The sequence below is a fragment of the Nannobrachium achirus genome (assembly GCF_963921795.1).
Source record: "Nannobrachium achirus genome assembly, chromosome: 19".
In the NCBI taxonomy this organism is placed as follows: domain Eukaryota; kingdom Metazoa; phylum Chordata; class Actinopteri; order Myctophiformes; family Myctophidae; genus Nannobrachium; species Nannobrachium achirus.
This window is the reverse complement of record NC_137826.1, coordinates 27,880,743-27,904,605: the sequence shown is the minus strand read 5'-3', so window position 1 is coordinate 27,904,605 and position 23,863 is coordinate 27,880,743. Positions and strand designations below refer to the sequence as shown.

The following is a 23,863-nucleotide window of genomic DNA, read 5'->3' as shown; positions in this document are numbered from 1 at the left end:
TACAAGGGACAGCGTTTCCACAAGAACCAATTATCGCTGTGCTTTATGTCCACGCTGCCTGATAAAGAGGGGGGAAAATCACATATACTACGAGCCAACAACAAAGCCTACTATGAAGCACTGCCATCCAAGTAACGTCTGTTCAGTTACCCTCCTTCAACTCACGATGGAGGGCAGAGGGAGGGGAGTGTGTGTGTGTGTGTGTGTGTGTGTGTGTGTGTGTGTGTGTGTGTGTGCGTGCGTGTGTGTGTGTGTGTACACGTTCGTGCGTGGGTGGGTGGGTGGGTGGGTGGGTGGGTGCGTCAGTGTTGTGCGTGTGTGTGGAAAGGGGGGCAACTTCAATTAGGGTACAAAGGCTGACAAGGAGGATTCCCCTCCAGGCAGCACACAGGGCCCCTAGCACTGCTCTTTGTCTGGCTACACAGCATGGCTCTCATGTGCCAGCTGGAATATACGCACACACTAACACGTACACACAAACTCACAGAGGGCAGGTCACATATAGAGAGCTCTGACATAGCCAGAAGTCATCACGGCTGACTGTGTGTGTGTGTGTATGTGTGCGTGCGTGCGTGTCCAGGCATTTTACTTGGGTCTGTGTTGACATACTGTATGTGTTAATATGGACTGTGTGTCAGTCATACGGATAGATATAAATGTGTCTTTAAGAGGGGGAATCTCTGGAATGACTCTTTAGGTCTGGTTCACATGTGATGCACACACTGTAGCATGCAATACACACAGGTGTATGTACTGTATAGTGTATACACACTCACGCTCCTGATACCAAGCTACGCACTATGGGGGACCGGGCCTTCTGCTCGGCAGCACCACGCCTGTGGAACAGCCTCCCCATAGAGCTGAGAGCACCACAGCACAGACCCTAGACTCTTTTAAAGCTGGTCTAAAAACCTTTTTATTCAGGAAGGCCTTTTCTAGTTTATAGTTTTAAGTTATCTTTGTATTTTAAAATCTGCATATTATCGTCATATAACAATTATATTATTGATTTTGATTATTGATTATTGAATGCACCTGCTAATGTTATATTATTGACTTTGATAATATTTTATTCTTTTAGTATGTGTTCTCCTTGCAATGTATGTAGCACTCTGAGATTCATTGAATGAAAAGTGCAATACAAATAAAATGTATTATTATTATTATTATTATCACGCAGGGATAGCCAAATGGACACAGAAAAAGAGGTTTGAAGAGGGACTTCATCAAAAATAGATTCACTTACTGCAGTAATATCCTTTGTCTTCAATCTGGGGCAACAGTATAGTATATCTCACTCACACAAGCATCATTCTGCCAGTATGATACGGAAACTCCACGCCTGTCTGCAACTGTGTGTGTGTGTGTGTGTGTGTGTGTGTGTGTGTGTGTGTGTGTGTGTGTGTGTGTGTGTGTGTGTGTGTGTGTGTGTGTGTGTGTGTGTGTGTGTGTGTGTGTGTGTGTGCGTGCGTGAGTGACTGTGTGTCACGATCTTGACATGATGTTGTGAGTATTTCTTTGGCTTAACATTATGATGTGTGTTAGCCCAATTATTTTCACAATTTCTTTCACTAATTAATGTTTTACTTAAAAATGGTACTAAAGTTGAATCTCTATTTCTCTACCACACCAATAATCTGCAGCACATAATACATTACATTTAACTGCCAAACAAAGCTCAATTTAATAATATTCTACAGCAGAAACTCATAACGTAATTTATGATTAATATGCAATATGCTGCAGGGGCAACTACCCCCTCCTGAGTGCCCATCCACAATCCACATACAAAAGCAAAAGGGAGAAAAAAAGCAAAAAATAAAAATAAAAAGAAGAAAAACACAAATGCCATGCAAACACTTATCACACGTAAAAAACACAACCCTTCCATCATAAAGTGGTCTCTAATGGGCAGTCAACCTCTGTGGTGAAGGGCCATTACAACCATTCTCACAAAAACACTGATAGAGCGAGAGACAAAGAGTGAGGGAGGGAGACAAGAGAGAGAGACTGCCAGACAAAAATGTAATGTAAGACAAAAGTGCTTTTTATATCCTTGATAAGATAACAGCTCCAGTCTGTTCCCACACCAGACTGGAGCTCACTGGAGGTGTCTGAGTCTTTGTTTTCTGGCGTTGCAAACATGTTTACGGACTGGAGCAGATCCTGAACATCCAGGCGTCAGGGTTTCATCCTTTATCCGTTTCTATAATGTGTTCAAATGGGAGCCGATTCTCCCCGTAGGGATAACTCCCCCATAGTGTGAGCTTATTTTCACCTCCAGTCTAGCCCTCCTCAATCACATAACGTCCTCATGTTGTCTGATCTCATGCATCACAGTTGAGTGTGTGGGAGCAGAGCGCACATGATGCATGCACATCATCCAGGCCCAGGAACCAATATGAGCCAAGTAACACTGGGGGTGGGGAGAAGTAACAAAAAAAACAATAAGTGTTTGACTGGCCAGGGGGTGTGATCATTCTTGTTTCCCGTCAACGTTATAGCGCCACTAGGCTGCGGCGTACCCCAAAACCCAGGATAGTGCTGCACCGGCTGGTGTGCACTCTCGTATAAACTGGGGCCTCTAAATGGAATAGAAATGCTGGGGGTTTTACCATGTTTTGATTCACATACCTCTTTGTGTACCCATGCACGTTGAATAGGCAAGATGGACCGGCACGCATGCATTATTTGTGTGTGTGTGTGTGTGTGTGTGTGTGTGTGTGTGTGTGTGTGTGTGTGTGTGTGTGTGTGTGTGTGTGTGTGTGTGTGTGTGTGTGCGTGCGTGCGTGCGTGCGTGCGTGCGTGCGTGCGTGCGTGCGTGCGTGCGTGCGTGCGTGCGTGCGTGCGTGCGTGCGTGCGTGTGTGTGTGTGTTGAGGGCAGGTAGTTAGAGGGTTTTGCATCAACCGCACAGAATCAACTCGAACTGTATCCCTACTGCCATTGCCATCCTCCATTTACTTCCATATTCCATCCCCATTTCAAACTTGCCTGCAGCCCTATTGCCCATGGGGAAATAACAACCTCCGCTTCCCTTCCCTCCAGAGGGCAGGCAGGCTTCACCCTGGGGTGCCACTTTGCCCCAGCTTCTCTCTGCCTCCCAGGCCATCTCCCCACAGTGTTATTTTTCCAATGTACTACCGTATACACATTGTACTGTGATAGATTTGTGCAAATAGTATTAGGTTAAACTATTGTTTATAGTTCTACCAAGGAGAGATAGAATTCATCTAAAAGTGGAGTTATATAATATTGGATGTTCACAATGTTATCAACAGTGGCTCAGGCATTTTTTACATTGTCACAAAGGCGACAAAACAAAGATATGTGCTTCCTTCCTCATTATCATGGGAAATATTGTATGAACGCATCAGTGCTTGCTTATCAAATTGTACATCACCAGCTGAGCAACGTTGTTCCACCCCTATGAGAGATTCCCCCAAGCTTAAAACACACTCCTAGGGGACAGCTGTAGAAGTCCTGTCTACATGGCATGCTCTTGGGTTTGTTTTGGGGGGGAGGAGCCAGTGCGATGAGCAATGATGATGCATTATTAAAAAGAAAAGAGCTCCACTACTAGAATCTACAAATTGATGATTGATTGATTACTAAATTGCTATATATGGTACTAGAGTACAGATTTGTGTTGTTTAATAAATAATGTATTACTTTTCTTTAGCTTTGGCACATTAAAAAAAAAGTAAATTTTCATCTCTGTACAGAGATCATCTCTGTAGAGGCTTCATAGAATATCCCTGCTATCCATTTTTCCCTCACTCGCTCAGTTCCTTTGTCTTCTATCCAACTCTCCACACATCTCATCAATGGTACACCGTCTCAACCAGGCGTCTTCCCACTTTCCAGAATGAAATATTCCTTGTCCTCATCACCCGGTGTCTCATTACCATAAGAGGATCATTCATTCAGACTGTCCAGACAACTCTCTGACTAGTGACTACCCTGCCCGCTGCACCGGGTCAGGAAGGGGGTGTGTGTGTGTGTGTGTGTGTGTGTGTGTGTGTGTGTGTGTGTGTGTGTGTGTGTGTGTGTGTGTGTGTGTGTGTGTGTGTGTGTGTGTGTGTGTGTGTGTGCGTGCGTGCGTGCGTGCTCACACAACATCCTGTGTGAATCGGAGAGATTATGTAGACAAAAAGCAGGGGAGAAAATAAGAAGAGAGAAAAAAGCAGACAGAAAGAAGACAAAGACAGGGGAGAGAGAGAGAGAGTGTGTGTGTGTGTGTGTGTGTGTGTGTGTGTGTGTGTGCTGCATGCATGCCTGCGTGAGTTCATTCTATGCCAGCTAAAATCATTTTGATTTATTGAGGTCAAATCTGGAAACCTTCTGAATCGTGCTGTGATTGGTCAAATACCAAATGAGGTGGGCTGTACCACACACACAGGCCAGGGTGACAAATCTCATCTCATCTGATATTAATGACGTTAGCTTATAGTTAGTTTTCATGTGCAGTCACTTTTGTACAGCAAGGCCCTAGCACAGTGAGGAATGACACTGCCTTCATAACAAACTGTGTGTGTGTGTGTGTGTGTGTGTGTGTGTGTGTGTGTGTGTGTGTGTGTGTGTGTGTGTGTGTGTGTGTGTGTGTGTGTGTGTGTGTGTGTGTGTGTGTGCGCGTGTGTGCGTGCGTGGGTGTGTGCATGTGTGCGTGCGTGCAATGATATATTTGTACAGTTTGCAAATAGCCTCATAAATTGCTTCCTGCAATTATCAATCACGGACTGACTGAGTTATCAGCAAAAGCCACAATCACAATTTTGGACTGAATTTTCTCATTCAGCATTAGGCTACAGTCACTGTCACTGCAAGATGAGATATTATGTTACTGATGATGGCTGGGTGAATGATGAAGAGAGGGAGGCGTTGCAAAGCACTGAGCAGACAGCGTCTACACTATGATCTGCTGCTCTCTAGTGTTTGGTCTCCACCAATGCAATAATTCCATCTTTAAGGACATTAAAAAGAGTTGTGAGAGTGACTTCACTGCATTCAAAGAAAGAATAACGCACTTCCTCTGTGAGTTGGGAGCTCACGCTTTGTCTTCAGTGACTTCACTGTCAGTGACTGCACATGTGGGGCCAGCCAGGGAATAAGACTTAAATGCACCTGTAGGATACCAGTTAGAACAATGCAGGTTAACGCGATCTTTGCCTCAGCTTACTTTATTATTTAAAGTCTTAGGGTGGCGGAGGAAAGACAAAATGGGTTGCGTTGCTATCTCGATCACGAGGCAGACTAACATCGACTCAGCTTTCCTGAGTGAAAAAGGGGAAACACTGATGCAGTGGACAGTACACGTCCATGTCCGCACATGTGTACTGGGAAACAAACTGTGAACCTACAGATTTCTTTCTCATGCCCACAGGGGGGTGCTGTGTTCATCTCCAGCAACCACCAAATACCCAGCATTGCATTCCTCTGGATCATCTGTAGGAAAGGGGTAGGCTTATATTATGTAATAAATCCTGATGTATACACCATCATACAACAGAGCATAAATTAGGCATAAGGAACAGGAACTAGTCAGTTATGGTGAAGAAGCTACAAGACCAAGAAGAGGATGAGATCCGTTCTCCATTTCCCTCTACAGGAAAGTGGAGATGATATAGCGATAGTTGAAGTTCTCAGTTGTCAAAATATGTTGGGATAGGATTTCCCCACACTATTTTTCTCACTCATCTAAACATAAAAGCTTTTTGTACATGCATCATAATGAACACCAGTCTCTCAAGTGCAAAGGCGATACATTAAAAAAGCAAGACGAACTGGAAATATTTCATTTCAACGCTGTAGTTCCTTCACCTCCTCCTTGTCTAGACAATCTATTCAGTCCCATGTAATGATTTAACTCGTGAATTGCACAGTGCACACAAACTGAGGTATGTTAAAACACAAGCTTTCAGCCAACCTTGTAAACCTAAACCGTAGGTACTAATATTTCTCTTCCTCTAGTGCATTTAAGCAGGCTAAATGACATAGAAGCAAGTTTGTCAGATGTACAAAGAACCTGGGCTTTATTTTCGTCCTATCTCTGAACTCTTTTGCCATTTTTTACTATTTGAAAAACATTTTTAATTATTTCAAATATCTGATCTACAAGCTCACAATGTGTTGATGTAGATCAGCTATTTGATGTATATTCAAATGTTTTTCAAAATAGTAAAAAAAAAAAAAAGCAAAGGGATAAGGGATTCTTAAGGAACGTTGATGTGTCGGAAATGCTTCGAATGGATTTAAATACCACATAATCTGTTGTGGCTCTATTAATCCAGTATCTGGCTTAAAGTCCTGTTCGCAATTTGGTGTTAGGGGAGTTTCTCACCTGAACTGAGTCAGTGGGTCCCTAGACATGAAAAATCACAGAGGTGCTCGTCCGCCATAGTGCCAGGAATGGCGCAATGGCCTAATCAAATATGGCTGCCATCGGTTATGATGAAAATCCAACTTTTCTGTTTCTGGGTGTATATGCACATGTAATACCTCTATTTGGACTAATTGTGGTGTGGGGAATTCATTTCTGATATTGTTTTGACCATTTTGGGCGATTTGGACCTCAAAAGGTCATGGTCAAGGTAATTTTGCTATTCCGAAGACTGTGGGCCATAACTTGGCCATTGTTAGGAGTAAAAACAGGTGCAGTAGGTCTAAATCAACGAATGCTGACATGTATAATTCATTTCTGACATTGTTTTGACCATTAAGGATCATCTTGTCTTTGAAATATCAATGTCAATGCCATTTTCTAAAAACGATTTTGTTCATTACTTGCACTTTTATAGTATTTTTTGTAAGTTTGTTACTATTTTATAGTAAGTTTGTTTTGTTTATAACAAAAGACATACTAGTGGGAAATACAACAAGTAAACATCCACATTTAACTTTAAAGGGGGGTTTTAAATGGGTGTTTAAATGAGCAAATAAGACTATTTACGAATAAAAGTGACAAATAAAATCACACAACAAAAGCACACACAAAATTAAATAACAATTTCCCTCAAAGTGCACTATATTAGGATTGTGTGCATCCAAGTTAGTATGATGTGTTTTTACAGGATGTATTCAGCTAGGCAGCCATATCCTCGAGAGTCGAAGTGTTCCTTGCATCCGTCCATGTTCCATTGGTTCTAGTCTTTCCTCAGGTTCCTTGGCTGTTGCAAGCAGGTGGCAAGACATGCACTAGAAAGGTGCCTTGTTGGTCTCAGGCAGCAGTTGTACTTCTCTGCTACCAATGCTGTCTTGTTCTGTCAAGGTCTTTGCCTCTCCAAAGTTTGTTAGATATTGTATTCGGTCAGAAGCCATAGCTGCATGCTTAGTCCCCACCTGGCCCATGCAGTCATCTCCAGTTTCCAAGGCATATGTCCCCTGATCACTGTCTTGGCTAGTGGTGCTCCAAGATGAGAGACTGCTTGATGCTGTAGAAGCATGTGCCGCTGCACACCTAGTGCCATACTGCTACCAGATCTACTTAATCCCCAGTGCTTGGAAGTATCACTACGACAACTCTCTGGGGTCCACTCATAATCCTGGCGACCCATTATTCCCTCCATTAGGTTAGGGTTATGGGTAGGTTTAGTTATAATAGGGCCAGTTGACTCCACATGTACCAGCAGCTTGGTGACAGCCTCCTCAATCTAGTTCAATCTTTGGGATCTCTTCACCTCCAGCCCCTTTTGCAGGGAGCCACTCATCATCATCAGAGATAACAGAGTCGATAGACGCACCCATCCCTCATCAACTTTACAAATTCTGGGTGTCTGAGGAGAACAAACAGCTCTCCAGCTGTGTGTTCGGAATATGGTGTCCATTCAAGCTTGTGGCGATGTATGTAGAACGGCTGCCTTGGAATCTGAAGGTTCCAGGGTCGATTTATGTCTCCTCCTGCTTATTTGTCGAAGTGTCCTTAAGCAAGACACTGAACCCCTAACTGCTCCCGATGAGCACCTTGCATGGATTCTTGGTGTGAATGTATGTGTGAATGTGTGTGTTAATGGGTGAATGTGAAATACATTACAGCGCTTTGGAGAAGAGCGCTATATACTGTAAATGCAGTCCATTTACCATTATCAGCTCTGTTGTCTCTGTTGATGATGTCGCTAGTGGAGAAGAGATCCCAGACATCTTGAATAGGATTGAGGAGGCTGACACCTGGTGCATGTACAGCCTCCATTATAACTAAGCCTATCCCTAACCTTCACTAACCTAATGGTCAGAATAATGGGATGTCGGAACTATGAGCGGACCCCAGAGAGTTGTTGTCTCCTTCACATTACTGCTATACTACACCCCATATTTCCAAGCACTGGGGATGAAGGAGATCTGGCAGCAGTATGGCACTGGTGAGACTCACTTGCACTGCATCAAGCAGTCTCATCTTGGAGCACCACTAGCCAAGACAGTGATCAAGGCACATATGCCTTGGAGACAGGAGATGACTGCATGGGCCAGGTGAGGATTAAACATGTAGTTATGGCTTCTGACCGAGTACAATGTCTAACAAACTTTGGAGAGGCAAAGACCTTGACAGAACAAGACACAGTATTGGTAGCAGAGAAGTACTACTGCTGAGACCAACAAGGCACCTTTCTAGCGCATTTCTTGCCACCTGCTTGAACAGCCAAGGAACCTGAGGAAAGACTAGAACCAATGGAACATGGAACAGGGCATGACATAAAGGCTTGTCCTGTTGTCCGGGACAAGTGCCCATACTATGGAGTGGAGGGAGCAAGGGGGGTCATTAGCCGTCCTTTTGTTATTATTTCAATGTATGACATTTTTATCCGGACAAGTGACTTTTGTCTCCGGACAAGTGAATGGGAAATATACTTGACACTGATGGAGTTCTGTGCATCATATTTTGCCATGGAACAATGCCAAATCCATCCTGTAAAAACACCTCATACTAACTTGCATGCACACAATCCCAATATGGTGCACTTTGAGGGAAATTGTTATTTAATTTTGTGTGTGATTTTGTTGTGTAATTTTATTTGTCACTTTTATTCGTAAATAGTCTTATTTGCTCATTTAAACACCCATTTTAAACCCCAATTTAAAGTTAAATGTGGATGCTTACTTGTTGTATTTCTCACTAGTATGTCTTTTGTTATAAACAAAACAAACTTACTATAAAATAGTAACAAACTTACACAAAATACTATAAAAGTGCAAGTAATGAACAAAATCGTTTTTGAAAAATGGCATTGACATTGATATTTCAAAGACAAGATGATCCTTAATGGTCAAAACAATGTCAGAAATGAATTATACATGTCAGCATTAGTTGATTTAGACCTACTGCATCTGTTTTTACTCCTAACAATGGCCAAGTTATGGCCCACGGTCTTCGGAATAGCAAAATGACCTTGACCATGGCTTTTTGAGGTCCAAATCGCCCAAAATGGTCAAAACAATATCAGAAATGAATTCCCCACCCCACAATTGGTCCAAATAGAGGTATTACATGTGCATATACACCCAGAAACAGAAAAGTTGGATTTTCATCATAGCCGATGGCAGCCATATTTGATTTGGCCATTTGCGCCATTCCTGGCACTATGGCGGACGAGCACCTCTGTGATTTTTAATGTCTAGGGACCCACTGACTCAGTTCAGGTGAGAAACTCCCCTAACACCAAATTGCGAACAGGACTTTAAGCCAGATACTGTATTATATGCACTCTGTGGACGCTGTTGTTTGCCCTGATCTATATATTTTTATTAATTTTTTTATTTTATTCTATTTTATTTGTGTGTGTGTGTGTGTTTTTGCTGTTTTTGTTTTTGCATTTGTTTTGTTTATTGCTTTTATGTAATACTCCTTGTCATGTCCTATAAGTTTATTAATGAAAAAAAAAAGGGATAAGGGATAAGCCATGGACACTTGGTTGCATGCTGAAAATAGCCGATCTGCAAGACATTGTGAACTTGTAGATCTACTATTTTCAGAGCACAACACCCGAGCGCAACCAAACATAAAATGACTTGTCTTTTAGTTCTACTGAATCTCTTCCCCACATTTTAGTCTAGTTTTTATTTGTTGACGAAATATATGACATATATTGTCAATATACTGTATTTAGTCTTACTTTTTGTTTACTTTTTAGTTATAGTTTTAGTCAGCGAAATCAACACTACTTCTCCATAATCATGTAATCAGAATAAGGTTAACTGAGAAAGAGTGAGGTTAAGCAAAACCCTGTCTGTCTGTTTGTTCCAACTTCCAAAGGGAAATGAAAATGATAAGAGCCAGTTAGCCACCAACAGTCAAGCCTGACACAGGATATCCCCCAGAATAAACAGAAAGGGAAGTGAGAGCACATTAATGTTTCCAGCACAGGTGTCAATAATTATGTACTTCACTACAGAGTTGTTTGAAAGATGAACATGACCGCTGAAGAGATAAATATATCCAATAGCTTTCAGCTACGACCATGTCTACACCAAGGCACAGTGAAGATACGTAAGCATGTGTAGTGTGACTAGTGTCTGACAAGATTCTGGTGTGCATATAGTATTGTACATAACAATAAAAACAACAGAGAAACGAAAAAACAGAAAGGTTGCTTTAATATACCATTAAGCTACTGGTACTTGTAACTACCGGTAGTTCCATGATTGAAACAGGAATTCATTAATAGTAGGTAGCTACCAACCAACATTCTAGCATGGCTAACTACTAGGGGTGTAACGATACATTTTAATAGCGATTCGATACATATCACGATACATGGTTAACGATACGATATATGGACGATATTGGTTCATTCATGGCGATACGATACGATTCGATTCAATGATTTAAAATCGATATAGTAACTATTTAGCAAAGAAATTAAATCTGTGTGAAAGGTGTGCATAGTGCAGGTTTTTAAGGGAAACATGTATTATTATGGATATAAATAAGTAAACACAGTGATTATCTGCCAAATACATGGACAAAGTATATTGACAAACTTCCACCTTGACATGAACTCAGTGATTACACACATTTATCGATAGACCAGTGTAGCTATATGGAAAGGAAAAGTAATTAAACCCCTCCTTTTAAAATTTTCTTCTTAAAAATGCTAAATACAATGCACAAGTAGGTAGTATCGATACAATCGATTCTTTGCACTGCCGATACGATACGATACAAAATAGAACGATACGATTCGATTTTTGCTGTTTTCATTTCGATATACTTCGGTTTTTTAAGTTAAAAACGATATTTCGATACAGTTACTATATCGTTACACCCCTACTAACTACATCTCCTGGCCACCCCTCACACTGACTGTTGCGCTGCAGTGATTGGCCAATGGGTAGTCTTCACAATTGCATTTAGTCACTGTCGGGCGGAAACATTGTATCTCCAAGTTTAAAATGTGTGCGTTTTTTGGTAAAGAGCCTTGCTTCATCATCATCATACAAGACTGTCGCACAAAACTAGTGAAAATCACAGATCTACCAGCACACAGCACCTTGCGGTGAGACGCGTTGTGTTCTTGTAGATCAGCTATTTTCACTATTTTAAATCATTTTTAAAATGATAAATACAAAACGAGCGGTTTTGGACATACAAGGTTCCCACCCGACAACGTCGATTTAATAAAAAACGATGAAAGCTAAAAGGCAGCCAGTCTGAGCCAAGCTGAGTCAGCTCTAATAAACACAGTCATGTGACGTCCCTCCTGGCATAGAGCCCATAAAAACACAGCTGTTTCCTCTGGTCTGGCCTTACTATGGAAACCTCACACATCAGCAGGGACAGCATCAAAAGTACTCACATCATGTTTTACTTAAGACCCGCTGTCAGCCCCGAAATTATAATAGTATGATACAGTAGGTCATGTGGTCTCTCTCCCGTGTGGATCCTGAAACAGTCTGAAACTGTCTCAGTGTAATCTGCCCAACAACAACTGACTGGTACAGTAAGTAGTCATACAGTCAGGCTATACAGACAATTAATTTGATTGGCTTATAATTGCGCATCCCCACAATGACATCATAAAAATATTAACTTGTTTTTTAAGATGATTCTTTAAAGTGACAGTAACCCTTTAGGTGACAGGCCCCCTTTAAGTAAAAGTATCAATACTGCAATATAGTATAGCATTGTATAGTATATGTAGTATATTATACACCGTTACAAGTACATGTCCGTGATACAATGACGTGATATTGTAGTTTGGACAGAGCCGAACCGAAGTAAATTCTGCTCTAAAAGTGGAGTATGCATCAGCCATTTCTACCCTCGGTTCACACTGAACTCTTTAGGTGCATATTCCCATGATCCAATCAACAATGACATCGATGAGGCGACCAAATAGCCGAATGGTTAGAGTGCATACCACAAAGAAATTATATAAAAAAGGAAAGTGCACTGTCTTAGCCTCGTAAACCAGACTCCTGCTCCTGGGAGGAGTCAGTTTACTAGGCTAGCACTGTCTGGCATGTCTGCTATTTTCAATATCTTAGTGATAAATGAATGTACTGTATGGTTGCAGACAAGAAAACACCTATCTATAACATTATGAGTCACATGGACTGATCTCAGTCATTCAGGAAGGGAATCACTGAACCTCTCCACTATGGTGCCGTTGATGTCGATGGAGGTGTGCGCTCTGTTCAGCTTCCTGTAGTGCACAATCAACTTTTTCATCTTGTCCACATTAACTCATCGGATGCCCACGTGGTGTCAACGCGTCAATCTCTTTGATGTTTACGTGTGCCCATCGACGCGTTTGACGCATGTATAGTAAACTATACTGTAGCTACTGTACTTGGCTACCGCGGTGATGAAACGGTGCCTCGTTCACTGCCCTGTAAAGCTGCTGCACAAACATGCAGTTTTCTCCGGATCTTTTCCTTTTTTTCTTTTCACGTTCAAAACGCGGCCTCTTCTACCGGCCGTCACACAAACGCTGTGGCGCAGGATTGATAAAAAACGGTCCTGACTGAAAGAAAAGATTATAAACAGGACATGCTTGGATTACATTTACTCTGATTACTTTTTCCACCAGGACCTCGAAGGTAGGCAAAATGGCGGGTTGCCATGGGCACCAGCAAATTAACCCTTACATTCATCGTGGGCACCCAATGTGTTAAGAGACAGGTTGTTCTCCTTGCACCATTGGGTCAAGTTCTCAACCTCAACCTCTCAACGCCTAGGCTGTCTCATTGTCGTCAATGATCGCTGTTGTGTTGCCAGAGAACTTGACCACTTATGGATGCAGCTGAGCGTGGCCAGTGGAGTGGAGGAGAGGACTCAGAATGCAGCCCTGTAGGGACTGATATGTGGAGGGTCAGGGGGGCAGTGTTGTTGGAGGCGGAGCCCATCCTCACTACCTGGTGCTCACTCCAACAGAAAGTCTAGGATCCAGCTGCACAGGTTAAGGTTGAGCCCTAGTTACGAGCTTGGTGTCAAGTATGGAGGGGCCTATGGTGTTGAACGCTGAGCTGTAATCTATAAACAGCATTCTCAGAATTTCTTATATAGAGGCGACGGCTGGCCAATCGGACCAGGAGCATACCACATAGATAGACTCTGATGCCTTGACAGCGTGTCGCAGGTTCGAATCCCGATCCCGACAACCGTTGCTGCGTGTCACTCGCCATCTCTCTCCCCATTTCCTTTCAGTCTACTGTCCTATCAATAAATGACATAAAACTGCTCCTCCTTTGGCAATGAATTTAAAAAGAAAAGTATATAAATGAAGAAAACATTGGATATAGGTCACAGAATAGAAGTTCACAATTCAGAGAGCTTCGGTAGCATGTGGGATTGAAGGCAGATGTGGAGCTTGCATTGTTTACTGGACATGATAAACATGCATTGGTGTGTCCTAAAACAATAATGCAAGTCATCAGTCAACAGACCTCTCAGGCAACTGATGATCATTTGATTCGTCATATTTTAGGGGCAGCCCTAGCAAATACCATGAGATTATAGTATATTGATCATCCAATTCCCAACTCCGGTGGGAGTAGTTGTAAAGTCATTAGGTGGAGTAATGTGGCACAGGATCGCTGTCATTGTGTCAGAGAAGACTGTAGATGCATACACAGCACAGTAACACATACGGTACCTCCCTGCACTATGTCGAAGTCTCCGTGCTACACCTTATGTTACAATTAAACAATATTGCCAAACATCAGATTGTCTCTCTGTGAACAAATTCTGACCATTTAATTTACATTAGCACAATATATACAGTGCGTCAGGCAAGCAACGCCAAAATTGTGTGCCTTGGTAACGAATCCTCTGCCACTAAAGCCTAATCTGATCACTGATGATACAGAGGCATCACTTCAAATCAGTCAACTGACAGGAAAACCACAACGTGAGAACACGTCTTAACCAACGTCTCACACAGTTTCATACAGCATGATTTCAATTGGCTAGCAAGTTGTTTAGGTCTGTTCATGAGATGGGTCAGGGTTGACTCAGACCCAAGAGGTGGGGGTGAACCTACTGCAGTAAACTCCACTGTATGGAGAGATGGGAGCAGTGATGATGATGATTAACAATGTATTGTGAAGGGAGCCAGGATGCTCATCTCATATGAGTCATCTCCAGTAAATCCCCAGCGCTTCTCTTCTTCCACTAACGACAAAGCTTTTCTCACAATCAATCAAGCACCACTATTAAACAGAAACCTCTGCTGGGAACAGGCCAATACTTCTGTCTACAAATGGATGAATGGACATGTAGGACACACACACACACACACACACACACACACACACACACACACACACACACACACACACACACACACACACACACACACACACACACACACACACACACACACACACACACACACACACACACACACACACACACACACACAGGAAATGCTGAGTGCCAGCGTCCTATAAACAGGAAAGTGAAAGTGAAACAGGACCAGTAGAGTCTTAATGTAAAAAGCATTGGGCATAGAGGATACCTCTTATGTTATGCAGTATATTATTTTTACATTATATATTATACAGAGTGTAATATTATATATTATATCATGGACATTATACAATTTCATATTGAATCCAGGACCACACATTAACCTTTTCCCCCGCTGGTGGCTTAGGAGAAACAAAAACAAAAGCAAAGAAATGACAAAATACCTAGATAACATAGACCACAATCCACATTACTGGACTAAGGGTAATTATCAGTAACCATAGCAGCATAATTATCACCATCAGAATGTTCAGGTTATGACTATGATGACACCTTAAGAACAACTTTCCTTACTGCCACAGGTTTCAGTCATATCTAAGCTAAGCCACATGCAATGTTGATGTTGATGTCAGACTAATCAGAGGGCATGCGGGCACATGTACCATATGTACTGTACATCAGTCATCACTGAGTATAGCCTAAACAATAATAAGGTACAGTATTTTCTGGACTATAAGGCGCACCTGACTATAAGGCGCACTGTTAATGAATGGTCTATTTTCAAACTGTTTTCATATATAAGGCGCACCTGACTATAAGGCGCACATAATAGACGCTACCGTTGCGTTATGCATCCAACAGATGGAGCTGTGCTAAAGGGAATGTCAATGTCAATGAATGATCCATATATAAGGCGCACTGGACTATAAGGCGCACTGTAGTTTTTTGAGAAAATTAAAGGCTTTTAAGCACGCCTTATAGTCCGGAAAATACGGTAATAGCAAGCAACTGTGGTGCTACATGTACTGTATGTACGCACAACTTAAGTGTAGGAGTGCAATGAAAGGAAAACATAAATACATCTAGGATGTCAAGTTCAAGCTCGTCAAATCATGACCTTCACATTTCACACCTCTGATATACACTAGAGGTGAACCGATTGATCGGTTCCGATATCAGATCGGCCGATCAAGGCCATATCGGTTTTGATCGGTGTTTCCATAATTGGATCAAAGCGAGCCGATCAAGGGATTGAAGCAAAAGGGACGTTGACGTTCGATTCACGTGCGCGTTGTGCATGCGTGCTTCTGACGAAGGAGAGCTCTGTTCTCCTCTCTTCTCTTGTGTGTGTGTGTGTGTGTGTGTGTGTGTGTGTGTGTGTGCGTGCGTGCGTGCGGCTCCATGTTCACTTCTGTCTGTGAGCCACTTAATCCCCCCCCTCCTCCCACACCACACACAGACATGCACCGAAGAAAGGGGGACAGAGTGAGATGAAAGTTGTTTGTTTTAAACATATTGGATACACCATTGGAATAGTAGCCTACTTCTACCTTTGTAGGTGTTGACTTCTCAAAGTAAAATCCACGATTTGAGTGATCAGATGAATGCGTTTTCAGCTGTGTTGGGTTAACGAGGCTCCGCTCGTGTCTCTCTCTCTCTCTCTCTCTCTTTGGGTTAATGAGGCTCCGCTCGTGTCTCTCTCTCTCTCTCTCTCTCTTTGGGTTAACGAGGCTCCGCTCGTCTCTCTCTCTCTCTCTCTCTCTCTCTCTCTCTCTCTCTCTCTCTCTCTCTCTCTCTCTCTCTGCGACGTGAGAGAAGAGAGAGAGGCTGTAACGTTGATGTTAAACTTAATTCCAAAAAACATAATTCCAAAGTCATTGGAGGACAACAGTTGGAGGTAGTTGTTGTCGATCTAAGGATAACGTTTGTAGTTCCCTTATATAGTTTAAAACAGTCATTTCCACAGGTGCTAACCGTTAGCACTAGATGTAAGGAGGATGACGCGTTGCCATTTAGTTTCTGCGACAGAAACAAGCAAACAGGTCTATAAAAAGTGTTGCCATATCCTGTTTTTTCCAGCAAACAGGTCTATAAAAAATAAAAAACTGGGAAGGTCAGTCAAACAGAAATGTTGTTGTCTGATATTGTTTAAGAACAGTGGTTCTCAAACATTTTCATGCCAAGAGCAAGGACCCCAAATATGTATATAGTGTACAGAAAATCTTAAGGGCCTATTTGGCCTATTATTGTTGCTATTAACCATTATAGCCAAATAACCTTGAAAATAATGAAGGATAGACAATATTGCCACTGTCTTTATGAGAAAACCTTTTTGTTTTGTTTTTCTTGAGGAGGAATTTTCCTAGGACTAAAATGATTTACGATAATATATCATATTGAGAATCGAATCAAATCATGACCTTAAAATATAAAGTTGAATTGAATTAATATATACAATGTCAATGTTGTGTAAGAGGAATCATTAAATATATAAATGCTCCGACAGTGACACAATAGAAGAATTTATGGATTTCACGCTGTGATCGATCGGTAATATCGGTGGTAATATCGGTGCTTTGATCGATCGGTAATATCGGTATCGGCAGATATTGATTCCAGCTGATCGGTGATCGGTATCGGCCCCAAAAAACCTGATCGGTGCATCTCTAATATACACACATCCAACCTACATCAATATGTTCTCACCTACACATATTTTCTGAAAACCAAGTTGTGGTGCAAGCTCACAAGGCCCACTCCTTATCCCCCTTTCATGCAGACATCCTGTGTGCATCCCCATGCAAGTTAACTACAACAACACATTACTTGCTAAGCTAACACAGGGTCAGAACTCAGGATCGACATTATTGGCAATTTACAGCCAGTGCTTTCTGCTTTGTGGGCCTTAACTGTTTAAAGGCATGTTTTCATTGCAGTTCCGGAATTGTTCCTGCAAAATAATTAGCATAATAATTAGCAACTTGCCGGGAGTTTAGTTTTTTGGGTGTTTTCACATGCCCTCATTGCCGTATAATACATCGTTTTCACAAAACTATTGTGGCGGTATGAAAGACCAGTTGCCCGACTTGACATCATTCTATGTCAGGATAATCACCTGATAAATGCACAAGTAGTTACCCTAAGAAATAACAGAGAACACATAAATGTTAACTTGTCCATTGACCAACAAAGAAGCAGACACTGACAACCACAAAAGCCGATTTGTCCACATGTGCTCTAGAACAGGCAGGCCAGATTGAGATTAGGTTAAATCTGGAGCAGGGTTAAACTGGGTTCAAACGTGGATGGTTCGAGTGGCGCGATTACATACAAAGTGAATGCAAAGACGAGACAGCACGTGACCGAGCGCGGCGCGAACGATCCGAAAGGGGCGGCGCGAACGGTCGCCTCGTATCATCGCCCCACTTGGAAAAATCCAACTGAAGCGACCTCCGCTTCACCCCCACTCCACCCATCGCGTCCTGACAGCCAATCAGCGTTGATGTTGTCCAGAGACACGGACATGTTTTTGGTGTTTGAAGTTGGGACTTTCGCCTTGATTCCAACGGGACATGATTTTTTACCAACGCGGACCTGCGCAACCAAAGTGAAGCGACAGAAGCGACTAGAATAGAAGAAATGGCTTCAGGTTTGGATGCAGCTTTAGAGAATGACAGGCGTCAGTGATTAAGTAGTAACATGCATGGTCGTGAATCGCGGCAATATCAAAGAGTGTCATAACTCTCTTGACTTTAAATGGGTCTGACTGCTGTCTCCTCTCCAGAGTGTACCAGGATATGAAGCGTTCGAAGCGTAAAATATAACTTACGATTACGAAGTTGGAGCCATCTTGCATTGTTAAGAATAAATACAAATATATAAATAATAATAATAATAATTAACAGAAATGTTCAACAGTGGCGCTCAAATTTCAGCAGCAGTGGCGCGCCACTGTGCTTGCATATAGGGTTGTTTCCAGTTTCCACCCAGAAAACTAGCCTGATTTAGAATCAGACTGTATGTGCTTCAAACAATCATCCCTCGAACAAAGTGGTAATATTATAAGAAGTGTTGTGTTGGACACGTTTAGCCATAACATGTCCTACAGATGGACAGTATAAAATACTATACACGACACGAGCCTTGAAAACTGATACTTTGATAGGTTTAAGTTTGTCATACCAAAAATACCATGTATGTTCATTTGGAAAGTAAATATAATACTACGTAAATACCATACACTGACACATTTTAACTCCTCACAATGCGAACACTGCAATCGGCTTGCAGCACCACATCATACAAGATTTTCAGGACGGGCCTAGACAAGCCCTGGGCCTAGACAAGCTCCTTTCTCTCTGACAGAAAACTGTAAGAGAGAAAGGGGCCAGAGTAAGAAATGATCCTCTGTCCAGAAATGGAACAAAGATATGTCTGTTCTCTAATCTTTGAATTCACAGGTAATGCTTAAAAAGTAGTATCTCTCTTCTCACATTGGAATTTATAAAAACTGGGAGGCAGTTTGGGGCATAATTCTTTGAGTGTGTTCAGTCTGGCGGCTTGTTGAAAGGTCAGCGGCTGGATGAAGAATTTGGTTGAACTTTGGTTGAGCGCAGCAGCAGACAGTGGAGATGTGCTGCACTCACTGCCACACCAGACCACAACAAGATTGCACAACTCTTAATTGATGTCAATGGCACTTGCCGCCTATCTGCAGCCTGTGTGAAGGACCTGTAATACTGCCGATTTTAAACTATGTGCTACAGATTAAAACAATTAGGATTAGGGAACAATAGGTTAGCATGGCCTGTCACACCCGACAGGAACATGCTGCTTGTCAATCTCACCTAAATATTGCTAGTGTTCCATGAAAGGCTCAAGTTGTTGATGTAATAGGAAAACAAAGCACTGAATGATGACAGGCTTTAATCTGTTAGAAAACCCATGGCAAATACTGGCAAATCTACCCATGTCAAAATAAACAATCCTTCATATAGTGGTGCCACAGAGGTTATGGTCAGGTTCTACTCATTTACAACAATAAATAAAATATTTGACCTTGATGAAACCATCCCATTACAATATTTAAAAACACACAATAATTTAGTTTGTTTAGATAAAGCAGTTGGTCAGTGTATGATGGACTGATGGTAGAAAAAAAGACCCCTAGACTAACCTATACTTTCATCATTCACTAACGACCACACACCAACAAAAGATAGTATACAGTGTGAGCAATATTCTCTGGGAATTACAAAGCAAGCATGGGTGTCAGTGATATTAGCAAGGGAACATGCATCTATGTCTCACACAGCCATAGCTATCCCTCCAGTTATAGGTAAGAGGAACACGGAAAAAGCTATCCATCTGTCCGGTTATAGTAATCCTTCAGTTCTAGTTACAAAAAGTAAATCTTTCTAAAAAGGATACCTTGTAGTAGAATTTCAGATTAAAATGTCTGGCAGCCCACAAGCCAAAGAACTATTAAGCTTAGTACACTGTATAAAAATAACACATCCTAGTATAGGAAGATCAAAGTGGTTAATATGTACTAAAAATAAACCCAGTGTACTGTAAGTCAGTGTTCTCACATATTCATCCTTGTTTTCAAGACATCTGATTTCAAAATTCCTTAAATAGCTAGATGGCTGCCAGCAGGAATATGATATGAATCTACAGGAGGCCTCTGAGGGTGTTCTATTAAATGCATGCCAATCTGCATTGAGGAAAATCAAATGCTAAAACAACAACAAATAGAATCAGACCTCTGTTACTCTTGTAGTTTTTCACAAAATGAACACTGCATCACCCGACCTTCAAACTGAGGTAAATGTTCTCTAATCTCTTCTAAACCAACACATTAGGCAAGGTTCAGTCTCAGTTCTGAATCAGCCATGAATCAGGGGCACATGGTGAGACTGGGCTTATGTCTTCTTTTATGTCACATGACCACACTGGATGGATCTTCCTGCTGCGCAAACTGGTGTGAACAAGACCCCAGGCATGACACAGCCTCTAGCTGTGTGTGTGTGTGTGTGTGTGTGTGTGTGTGTGTGTGTGTGTGTGTGTGTGTGTGTGTGTGTGTGTGTGTGTGTGTGTGTGTGTGGATGGAGGGCTGCATTTACCACAATACTAACTGAATGACCAGGAGCCAATACAAAAACCTTTCCCTACACAGCCAGTGGTCAGAGAGACAAAAGAAGAAAAGCCATAATTCCTCCTACTCCTTTCCAGATGTTCCACTGTTTTTAGTCCAATTAAGTCTTCTTCATTATCCCAGGCGACGGGGTTGGATTGTGAGCGGAGAAGTGAAACTGAAATGACTCACTGTAAGTGATGATAAACATCTACACACTATTTGATTCATCGACTGTCAGCAACTTTACGGTTCTAGATTTCAACATCTGAGACACAGAAAGATGGTAGTTGACATTGACAATAAGAAGCTCTTAGAAGTGAGTAATTTGCAACTGCTTTCTTTCAAAGACGTCTTTTACCCGTATGTACCCACTCGGGCTCAATGAAGCATAGACAATTGTAGAGGGAACGTCTCTCCATGGATACATCCTTGTAATGTTGGATACATACATAGTCCAACAACATTCCATTCTTTCTCACAATTATTTCAAAACTCCATCTTGCCTCTGTGGAGCAGTGAAACTGCACCGAAGTGGTTGCCTCAGACAATGTTTAAAATTCTGAGTGCCATATACATGTAGTAGAACGCCATCTCAGCAGCATTACAGTTATAGTACTTGATCATTACCGCGTGGAAAAACGCCTCATTGTCTCATACCGACTCCCTTCTGAATAACTTATCCAAATTGGGGTTCTCATCATGTGTTTTTCCCTCTGCCATATAACAGCTGAATGCTTCTTGTGCAGATCTAAATCTGATTCTACACTCAGGATAGAAAATAATGTGTTAATATTCTATGCCCTGTTGATGAATTGAATACATAGGACCACAATGAAGACAAGTCCCTTTTTTGTGTCATCCTTTCAGCCTAAACGCTTAAAGTTTTTTGACTAATAATGTATTCAATGAATCAATCAAAGCCTACTTGATGAACTTAGTATAAAGAAGTCTGGAAAATGTAATATTCACTGTGGTCAATCAAAAAACAACCACCCATTGTGATCACTTGTGATGTGTGATGAAAATAACTACCAGATTGGCAAATGTATGAGGAAGTCTCATAGCAATCATAGATCATTGTGCAACTCTGTCTTGTGTATATTGTGCTTCCTGTTTTCAGACTTAATTTTTCATTCTCTATTAGTCACTGTATTATCACTCCTGGGACCATTAGGCAGCAGGCTACCTAGAAGGGAAAGTGTGTCCAGACTGTGTGTCTTGGAATATAGTGTTTAGTTGGAAGAAGAAAAAAGTATTTGTTTTTTATTTGTTTTGTTTTTGTGATTGGTGTGAGAGTATTTTATAATGAAAGTTAAGTCAAGTCAGTGCAAATATTAGCTACTGTATGTAGTCTAAAAATGTGGGATAAGTAACAATCTGCAAATCCCCACAACAAATAATCGGATTCAGTGGTATAAATGTGTCTTACTTTTTTTGTTCTCACACTGTAACCATGAGAAAAAAAAGAACTTATTGGTACCCCAGCCCCAACAAAAGGTATCCATGGATATGTTTTGTTGGGGCACATGCATGTGCCTGAAGATGTCCTTATCTGAACCCTCTGCTCTATCTGACATGCATGTGGGGCAGGCCTACTGCCAAACAATTTGGAAATGATCTACTTAAAGAGACAAATGATGAGAAGAAAAAAATCATGAGAGTCTAAATCATGAACAGACAAGTTACGGACACTGGATGATAACAGCTTGATCATTACATCAACAACACCCACTGGCCTACTTCAAATCTGAGCCAATTGGCATGTGATTTGAAATCATGTGTAACGTGCAGTCTTGGTTTTTCTTACGGTATGGGAGAGGAGAGGAGGAATCTTCGCGGTCTGAACTCAGGTAGCCATCACTGCGTCTGTCAGGTGTGCTGTATCCTGACCCGCGGGGGACCAAGGAGGATGGTGACAGTCTCCCGTCATCACTGGAGTCCTGGTCCCTGCTCAGCCGGAAAGGCCGCAGAGAGTCTCTGTGAGGAGTATTCGCCGGCAAGCCCAGGCTGTCACAGCTGCTGGAGATCTTGGGGGCCACCAGGTTGCCCTTAACAAAATTCTCGTTCAGCTCTGCGTCCTCGTACTCGTGGTCACTGGTGGCCTCTCGGTTGTCGCGGACGGTGTTCGGTTTCCCGATGCAGTTTCCATCCGGCTGAGAGATGCCGGTTGAGGCGGTGTTGTTTTTCATAAAGCTGGGCTTCTTCGGTGGCACAGGGCCAGGCTTACCTGCAGTGGTGGGAAAAAGTACTCAAATGTTTTACTTAAGTAAAAGTATCAATACTGCAATGCAGAAACGCTCCTTTACAAGTAAACGTCTGGAATAAAAAATGTTCTTGAGTAAAAGTACAAAAGTATTGGAATCAAATGTACTAAAAGTACCAAAAGTAGAAAGCACTCGTTATGCAGAGATCCATTTGAAGTTTTCAAATGTATAAAAATATTTTGAAAATAGAAGATCTATAAAAGCTCACAATGAGCTTGTAGATCGGCTATTTCCAAATGGCTGAAATGTATATAGGGCCGAAGTGATTAAAGTATGTTTTGTAATAATAATCCAAATCTACAAAGTAACTAGTAACTAAAGTTTTCAAATAATTGCAGTGGAGTAAAAGTACGATATTTGGATGTATAGTGAAGTAGAAGTGAAAGTATTGGAAATTGGACATATTCAAAATTGTATTTATGGTACAGTACTTGAGTAAATGTAATTAGTCACTTACACCACTGTTTTAGGGATGCCACCGATACGATCTTCAGATTTACAAAAACGTAGATTGGATCGGATTGCAGAAAATGACAGATGTAGAAGTATTTAATGTACTTATTATTTATATAGCCTTTAATATTTCATATATAAATATATCAAATATGTGCTATATCAATCGGTATATCGTATATGTATTGATTGATTGAAGACTTTATTAGAAGTTTGCATAGAAAAAGGTACAGTTTCATGACGGTACAGTTCACTGGTACAAGGTCAACTAAAAGGAGATCCTAGAAAAGCACTTAATTGGCTTATTTCCAACCATTGAAATATCT

At 41.6% G+C, this 23,863-nt stretch overlaps 1 protein-coding gene across 1 annotated transcript in view; it reads right to left on the bottom strand.

Moving 5' to 3' along the window:
* Positions 1 to 23,863, bottom strand: part of abr (ABR activator of RhoGEF and GTPase) — a 159,856-nt gene that overhangs the window by 135,221 nt on the left and 772 nt on the right. Inside the window, exon 2 of the mRNA XM_080749846.1 lies at positions 22,628 to 23,047. Within this exon, the coding sequence (XP_080605972.1) occupies positions 22,628 to 23,047 (420 nt within the window). The remainder of the gene's footprint in view (positions 1 to 22,627; positions 23,048 to 23,863) is intronic.